The sequence below is a fragment of the Poecilia formosa genome, unplaced genomic scaffold (assembly GCF_000485575.1).
Source record: "Poecilia formosa unplaced genomic scaffold, Poecilia_formosa-5.1.2 Scaffold45, whole genome shotgun sequence".
Taxonomy (NCBI): Eukaryota; Metazoa; Chordata; class Actinopteri; order Cyprinodontiformes; family Poeciliidae; genus Poecilia; species Poecilia formosa.
In genome coordinates, this window is record NW_006799984.1 from 2,642,823 (window position 1) to 2,651,844 (window position 9,022).

The 9,022-nt window shown below is 36.0% G+C and overlaps 1 protein-coding gene and 1 long non-coding RNA gene across 5 annotated transcripts in view; both read left to right on the top strand.

Annotated features, from left to right (window-relative positions):
* Positions 1 to 9,022, top strand: part of LOC103138016 (rho GTPase-activating protein 12-like) — a 75,270-nt gene that overhangs the window by 52,911 nt on the left and 13,337 nt on the right. For 2 of the 4 annotated variants that reach the window (XM_007552072.2, XM_007552075.2), the window contains exons 3-5: positions 3,284 to 3,553; positions 6,919 to 7,125; positions 8,487 to 8,567. In XM_007552072.2, coding sequence (XP_007552134.1) covers positions 3,284 to 3,553; positions 6,919 to 7,125; positions 8,487 to 8,567 — 558 coding nt within the window. The remainder of the gene's footprint in view (positions 1 to 3,283; positions 3,554 to 6,918; positions 7,126 to 8,486; positions 8,568 to 9,022) is intronic. The other 2 variants (XM_007552076.2, XM_007552077.2) reach the window with 2 other exon arrangements.
* On the top strand, positions 7,132 to 7,581 carry LOC107836237 (uncharacterized). Its single transcript, XR_001662100.1, has 2 exons — positions 7,132 to 7,426; positions 7,501 to 7,581. It is a non-coding gene; the product is annotated as an uncharacterized LOC107836237 (long non-coding RNA).

The window sequence follows — 9,022 nt, forward strand, 5'->3', positions numbered from 1 at the left end:
ATCCATCCATCCATCCATCCATCCATCCATCCATCCATCCATCCATCCATCCATCCATCCATTCATCCATCGATCGTTCCCAGTTAAATCCTCTGCAGCCTTTTTCCAGCAGCCGTTTTGCAGTTCTGACTGAAGCGAAGCTGCATCTGAATTCACCGTCTCACTTCAGAGCCACGTTTAATGAGCAGAGCAAAAAATACCAGCAGAGATGAAACTGCTGACTTTTCTGAATGAGGAGCAATTGTCTTATCAGTACAGCCTGCAGCGCTGCATAATAAATGGTTCAGAGCAAAAAACTGACAAATTGGAGAGAGTTTAAAAAAAATGGTCCTAATGTTAGACTGAGAGAAAATCTGAGAGAACAGATTTAGTATTTCAGCAAGTCTATAAGTTTTGCAGCAAATGTTGAGGCTAGTTGTCTAAATCTGTGCCCATGTTTCAGTTTTTACTGCAGCACAAAATGCAGTCATCCTGGTGTTTTCAGTTATGGTTTCTGTGGTTCTTTCAGTTGTGTTTGGTTGCCTTGGTTTCCTTTTCTGTCCTCAGTTTGCTCATTTTATTTGTCCAAAGATTAGACAAAGAAGACACAAGAGAGGCGCTTGAACACATTGGTTTTAGAAGAAAAAGTTTGGTTTTATAATACTTTGTTTAGTTTTGCTCAGTATTTTGTAGTTTGTGCTGGAGATGCAGTGATCAGGTTTTTATTCTCTGATACTGATTAGGGCTTTTTCTCTGAAGTCGGATCTGCTCACTGTGATTCTGGATTAATTTAATTTAAAAGAAAACAAAGGAACTAGTGTAGAATTTAGGTTGGTTGGTTGGTTGGTTGGTTGGTTGGTTGGTTGGTTGGATGGATGGATGGATGGATGGATGGATGGATGGATGGATGGATTTGGAACTAATCTGCAGAATGTGTTATTTTTTTCATTGGACTTTGTCAGAATATTCAATAAAATAACTGATTACTAAAATAAGTGTTAGCTGCAGAGATCTAAAATGCTTCATAATCAAGTATCAACCATGATTCTCATGAAGGAGTTGAATCATTTTCTTTGAAAGTGGTATTTTGTGTTTATTTGCAGAAATTATTTGCTTCTAGTTGGCAGACATTTGCAGCTTCAGGGTTGAATAGTTTTAGGTGGAACTGTAAAAACAGCACAGATTTATGGGGACAGAAGTTGAACACGTGTCCAAAGTGTGTTTTGCACATCTTGAGACATAATGTGGTTCTGCGGGTCACCGCCCCTCTGACCACCATGACTTCCCCTTTGACACATCCACTCTAAGTCACATGCTAAAGGAAGACGAGTCAGTACGGTGTCATCACGGTTTTCACGATGAAAGAGCGACTTCCTGACCTGAAGTCAAAACAAACGGCAGGAGCAAATGGCAGCGACGCGTTTCAGGAGAAGTCTGTTGCGAGTTATCTCGATACACAGAGAGGACGATGAGGCGTTTGCTAGTTTATCCGCAGCAGAGCCGGAGGTAACCTTTCGTTTTGTTTGATTTCTCCAGCAGGAACGGCTGTAAATTCTCTGATGTACAGACAGAGTGTGCTTCGTGAGACCACCAGGCGTCTCATTCTCATGTGTTCCTCCAGGCTGTTTGTTCGGCTCCTGCATATTTCATTTCTATTGATCTCCATGCAATAAAAATCATCACAGGACCCAGTGTTGGAGCTTTGGAGCTCCGGTATTATTTATGGCTCCTTGTCACTGTGGCCGGGCGACTTTAAATAATTATGAGACGTCCCTCGTTGAATTCATCAGATTTTGTTTTTTATATATTATTTTTTACATTTATTTTTTTTTATCAACAGAAGAATGAGTCTGTTTTTTTATATTAGTTATAGTTTTAATACAGTTAACAGCATGAATATAAGATTTTTGATTTTTATTTTTGTGTTGCATTAAATTTTTATCACAAAAAAATCAGTTGGTTCTTTTAAGTAATTTTTTTTATTTTATTTTTGTCAAAAAAAGAATACATCTTTTGTTTGTTTTATTTTATTTATTCATTGTTTTTCATTTATTTATTTTTTTGTCCAAAAAATGTAATGAAACAACAAAAAATCAGCTGTTTTTGTGGGTTTGTGGCTGCTTTTCAACCATCCATCCTTGTTTGTGTCTTTCATTTATGATGTAAGAAGTTAATTTAACTGATTAATAATTAGTGCTGCATTTGTTACACCAAATCATTTATTAATGTCATCTGAGGAGAAACTGAACTGCTGAACCTAAATAAAACTAAAAGCTTGCAGAATCTCCAACTTAATTCTCATTTATATCTGAATAGTGACCTTCACTCAGCAGCTGTCCAACATTTTAATTTTTACTAACCTACAGTTTAAATCTAGTTACCACAGTTCATAGCTATAAATTTATAGCTATAAATTTATAGCTATGAACTGTTCATAGCTATGAAATTTATAGCTATTGTTTCCTCAGACAGCAGACGCTGTTTGCAACAAGTTAAATTTAAAACAGGATCTGGATCTGAAAACGTAAATAATATCTTCGTAGTCCTGAAAGGACAGCAAGTAATGTTTCTTTCAGTGACGTTTCCTGATTTTAAAAAAGAAAAAGCTATTTTAGCTTAGCACAAACTGGCAAACAATTTAAATTCCTAGTTTCCTAATTTGTTATTTTTTTGTTTGTTTTGCCTTAAGATATTTAAGTAATTGTGGGTGTTTAGCTGGCAGATAAAATAAATCTTTGCATTCAGATTTTTGATGAATGGCAGCTGCATGAATTTTAAATCTCGGGCTCAAAAAGACGTCATCAGGTTTTAGGCTAACAGATTTAAAGTTTTTCTGTTTCTAGCTGCAGGGATCAATGTGTCTAAACTGTCTTCCTAATGTTCTGCACACATCTTGAGTTTTACTTCCTCTTTTCCAAACCTAGCTTGAGTCTGTGGCATCCAGAGTTTTATAACAGCAGCTTCTCTTCTCTCCTCCTCCTGTGTGCTCAAATTATTACTGATCGCGACAAAAAAATCTCAGTGTAATTTTACTCTAATATTTTACCACGTAAGAAGAAACGTAATAAAGGAGACACTAGTTTTTTCTCATTTTTTATTTATGTTTATGGGATTTTATTTAGCAGCCCAAACTTCTTTCCATGAGGGCTGAAATTATGCAGTTTGTAGAAAATGGGGAAAATATTTATTTTCATATAAGTTTCCACAGGCTCGCTTCTACACATTTTGAATTTGTTTAATCGCAGAAACCTCATTCAGTTTCCAGAAACATGCATAACCAATTTAATTCCTTTTTCTCCCACAGACTGGATCTACGACGGCCCAAAGCGTCTCCGAATCTCCGGTCTACACCAACCTCCAGGAGCTGAAGATCAGCAAGAAGAGCCTGCCGCCGCAGCCGTCCGGCTCGCCCCTTCACGTCGCCGGCGACTGGGAGACGTACACCGACCACAGCGGCAGACATTACTACTGCAACCGCTCCACCCATGAGAGGACATGGAAGCCCCCGCGGACCAAAGATGGTGGCGTCGGGAATGCCAGGGACGACAAACACAGCGCTGGAGAAAGCTCTGAGGTAAAGTTCACGTCCATCTGGACAATAAAAACCAGCGTACGGCAAAGTAAGGGCCGCTGAGTGGCTTTTCGTTGTGGTAAAGGAATTTATAAACGACGAAACTGGAAAAACACAAGATTTTACCAAGTATTTTGGTCTAATTTCTAGTGCAAATAACTTTGTACACTTAAAATAAGACACAAAATAAACTAAAAGTAACTTCTCAGAAAAATGTAGGAGCTTGTTTTAAGTCAATAATTCTTTAATATTGATGAAAAAGATCTGTCCTATTATTTCACTTATAACTAGAACTTTTTCAGTATGAAGGAATTATTGACCTAAAACAAGCTGCTGTATCTTACCAAAAAGTTACTTGTAAGTTAGTTTTGTCAGATTTGGACTAGAAACTAGAATACTTGTTAAGATTTTGTGTTTCTGTAGTGCAGTTCCTGCAATAGTAATCATATTGTACTCTCCCTCTACCTGGATCCAAATGGATTTGAAACCATGTTAAAAGCTTCATGACAATCTTTTAAAACTTCACAATCTGCATATTTTATTATATGGTAAGGAACACCTAGTAGTACCATAAGCTGTATGCTGTACTTGAGCTCTTCCAACCATTTATTTTCATGAACTTGTTGGATTTGTAGAAGCTTAAAACTACCTGGATTTATTCACACTCAGTTTCCCAAAAATCTTTTAAAGTTCTCCTTAGAGCTTTGGCTGCTTTACATTTTTGGTCAGCGATTTTCCAGCATTTCACTGCAAAGTATCTCATGTAACAAACGCGACTGATGCGCAGTTCCACCAGGTGTTTGCTAATTGCTGCTGGCTAGTCTGAAGGAGCACAGTGGGAGGGTAGTGTGTGTGAGACGGAAACTCGGTAGCATGGAAACTGCAGCTTTGAGGAGGAGCTGCACCTTGAAGGCGGGGCTAGGTCCACCCAGGCGTTTTGCGCAGCTGAACAGTTGCCATGGAGATTAAATGATTTCTCAGACATGCCAGAAAGAATCAAAGCAACAGTCCAAGTAAGTTTTGTTGAGGAAATAGCGTTATAACATGGCGTAAAGATAAAAAGAGTGGATTTTACATAATACTGCTCCTATAAATCCTTGTAGGATCGTTGTCGTACAGGAACCGCTGATTTAAAGAGATCAGGCCTTTTTTGTTGTCGCTCCACAATAGTGGGACAAGTTTCCATTAACTGTTAGACAATCGTCTTCTGTTGCTGTTTTTAAGTCTCTCTTTGACAAAAACACAATGGTTTTCAGTGAGTTTTGTCATATTCTATTTTGTAATTTTGTGGTCTTTTTAGTACATCTTATTCTGTGCTTAATGTTTTTATTTTATTATTTATTTCATCCTACTGCGTAGCACTTTGGGTAAACATATTGGGTTTTTTTTCCATGTACTTTATAAATAAAATGGAAAGGTGTGTTTTCATGTTTGTAACAGTTAAACAGTTTTACCAAATATTAAAAAATGTGTCTGAAAATGAACTCAAAACACAAATAAAACATAAAAATAAACCTTATGGGATACCACTGATCACAACGGCCCAGAAAAACCAACTGCTTTAAATAAAAAATAGAACAAAGTAACAGAAGATTCAAGATTTTTCCACAGTACTGTAAGAGGCGCAGTAAAAACGCAATGCTAGCGTAAATCTAACAGGAAGTGACAAATAACATGCTTTGTTGATTAGTTTCCATGGTTACCAGATTTGTACGATTGCAGGGATCGCTTCCTCTCGTTCTGTGTTGCTAAACACGCACAGAATAATTTTTTCTGTAGAGTTTGCATAACTTGGTGCAGCATAGTTTAAAGAGTTAACAGCAGATTTTTTGCATAATTATTTTAGTTATCAATCATTCTTTGGGCTATTCTGCCAATTAATCAGATAAAAACAGACATTCGTTTTTTTTCAACTAGCCACTTAAGCTTACTTTATGCAGTATTAAAAATAAAACTTAAATAAGCCCTTAACTTCACTTAACATCATTACAGTGTTGGGCAGATTTTTTTTTTAATTAACCAATTCTAATTGGATAGCAAAAGGTTCTTAATTGGAGAATTTTACAGAATTTGAACCATTTGACGCTGAAACACTTGGTGAGTAGTTTTGGTTGTTGTAAATTATGCCTAAATACAAGCTGGATTAAATCAGGATTTTATTGTTCATACCATTAATCTGGCAGAATGAAGTTGCTGTCAGCTGTGACTAATAGTTATGGGAGATTTGGCTCATCAGAAGAAAAAAATAATAATCTGACAGAGTTGGAGTTTATTTTTTTTTGACAGGCATCTCATTAAACCCTTGCAGCAGAGTAATTAGTTCCTAAACTGATCTGAAATTGAACTGCTGTGTTTTCCTTCTAATGAGCCGACTGCAGCTCATCAGCAGTGATTACAATCAAAACACACTTTTTGTTTTTTTTTCTCAAAATGCACTCTGGAGTGACGTCCCATCACATAAGTTTGCTTCCCTTGACTCTAAGATCACTGCAAAAACACACAAATTAAGTATTTTTGGTCAACTTTCTAGTGGAAATATGGTATTACCCTTCAGGTAGGATGAAAATAACCTTATAAATAAAATCTGTCTACATGACGCTTTGAAAAAAAACCTGAACAAACCTTTAAAAATACACACCTTATAGAATCAGTTAATTTCTTCTTTTAGGTTTAAGAAAATGAAAAACAAAAGTTAGTCAAAGAGAGAATGCTGAACAATTAAAAATTAAGAATAAAAATATGCCATAATTTGTGGAAAGATGGGGGAAAATGCTTAAAACACACAAACTCTTAAAACCGACTGATCTACATGTTTTAATATTTTACATTATTATTATTTCACTTCCTAATAGTTTTATATATTGGTTAGAAAAGTCTATGTAGGGAAACATTTTGCAAATTAACTTACTGTGTAAGCTTTATGATACAGACATGGGACTGCTGTTTTATTCAGTTTGACTGTTATTGTGTCTATTAAATAAACCTAATAAAGAAATATAGAAATAAAACTTAAAATCCCAAAACAAGTAAAGGTGAAAATTACAGCATAGTAAAAACCCTCCTAAAAGTACATTTTCAAGTAAATGTATCAGAGTAAATGTAACAAGCTGCTACCCAACCAGCAAATTTAGATATTTGCACTTGAAACTAGACAAAATACTTTGGTGTTTTTGCAGTGATAACTTCTGATTCGTCAAACGGCTGCACCACACTGCCACCTACAGGCCAAAAGCATAAACTTTACTCAGTGTCAGTGCCTCAGGTTTACACTTCCTCCTCTGTTTTAATGGTGGGGGGCTGTTTCTGCTAAATCGCTGCATGACTGTCCCTCTGGTGAAAGGTGCTCTCTGTTTTCCCTCTGATGGTAGACCACTCCTCTCTCGCTCTCGCCGTCTTTCCTTCCCTTCCTGTCGCTGTCCGTCGGAGGACTCCAGCCTCTGTCCTCAGAGGACGCCTGCTTCAGCGCCTACTCTAGCCAGTCGGACAGCCTGTACGGCTCGCCGCTGAGCGGCTGGTCGGAGGAGATGGACGAACACGGACACACGCTGTACGTCAGCGACTATACGAACGAGAAGGTACCACCGAGCTGCTGCTGCTGCTGCTACTGTCTCTGCTGGGTGTTTGGGACTGCATGCTGGACCTGGTTCCTCTGGTTAATTAAAGTAAAAAACTTCCTCTTAAAGGGCGGGATTCTGACTTCTTTTTTTTAACTCCACTGCTTTGACAGTACTGGGACATATGGAAGAGGATTAGGACCACTGGAAAATAATTTTGACTTTTTGTCTCCAAATTCTGACTTAAATCTGAGATCAAAAGTCAGAATCCTGAAAAAAGTTCAGAATTCTGAAAATAAAAAAAAGAATACTGAGAATTAAAGTCGGAATTCTGGAAAAAATTGTAACAGAATTTAATTTTGAGATGAAAGTCAGAATTCTGAAAAAAAAAAAAAGGTCGGAATTCTGAGAGTTAGTCGGAATTCTGAGAGTTAAAGTGGGAATTCTGGGAATAGAATCGGAATGATTAGTCTCAGTCAAAAAGTTAATCTCCGTGAAAATTCTGAGATTAAATATGAAAACCAAGTCAAAATTCTTTGGAAAAAAGTCAACATTCTGAGATTATAGTCAGAGTGTTTTTTAGTTTTGTTTTCGCGGCGCTACTCCTTTTCCATAAGGACAAAACAGAACCAGATTTAGTCCTTTTGTTTGCAGGTGAAAACTACAAAAATAAAATGTTATTTTTAATATTTAAAGTTGCTGATTTCTGCATAAAGTCTTTGAAAGTGGTTGACATTCGAACTGCACAGTTTTGTAATAAACCTAGTGATTTAATAACTCAAAATTTTTAAAACATAATTTGCAATTGAAACCAGATAATTTTATACAGTTAATAAAAACATAAATTTTCTCTCACTCTCTGGAGTTAAATCAGACCAAATTTTCTTTATTTTAACTTTGTTAGAGTCACAATTATTTCTATTTCTACCAGAAAACTTATAATCAGGTTTATAGGGTGTGTGTGAGACATTTACAAACCACAACATTTTGTTATATTTTAGTTTCCTTTGACTCTATTACAGAATGTAGAACTATTACAAGATATGATCAATGCCGGTATTAAATGATTTTGTATTATAGTGAATTGAAACTTCCTTTTTAGTTAATTTGTATAGATTTTAACTCAAGTGTGGTGCTGGAAAGGTTTTTGAAAAGTGCTGATTTACCCATTTTTTGTGGTTATTATAGTAAATTTCCTCTTGCAGTGTAACTGATTTTTTTTATTTTATTTTATTTTTTGCACTGGCTTGACCATCCTGGGACAATATTACAAAACAACAAGGTTGCAAACCAGAAAACAGGAAATTATTTTCTCTTTCGTGTCTGTTTTATTATAATTTTCTTTATATATTTTATTTTTTCTTTACTTTTTGCGCTGCTAGTGGTTAAAACATGTCGATGACCAGGGAAGGCCTTATTACTACAGCGCCGACGGCTCCAGGTCAGAATGGGAGCTGCCGAAGGTAAGTCGCTGGGGAAAAAAGTAAAAAATAATAAATAAAAAAAAACAAAATAAAAAAAACGATGGAACTCCAAGATTTAACTTTGCTGACAATTTTTCTAGAGTTAAGACTTCTGTTAAATATGAATTCATTTAATAGTTTTAGTTTTTATTAATAGTTTGGTGGAAAAAGCAGGAAAAGGTGGCGACTAAATTAATGCTTTGCAGTTTGTCGGAGGAAAAAGAAAACTTGTTCGATTTTTATTTGCAGGGTGAAAAAATATTTGCTTTCTAAACTGAAATTGCTGGAAAAAAATTTTTTTAATGACCTTCGTTCAGTAGATGCACCGACTGATCATCGTATCTTTTTTTACATCGACTCTTCAAAAGATTTAAAGTTAATTAACAAGAAGTGAGAATTTATTTTTTAGTGTTTTATCCATTTTTAGTGCATCTGTTTGTCCATCCGTCCGTCCG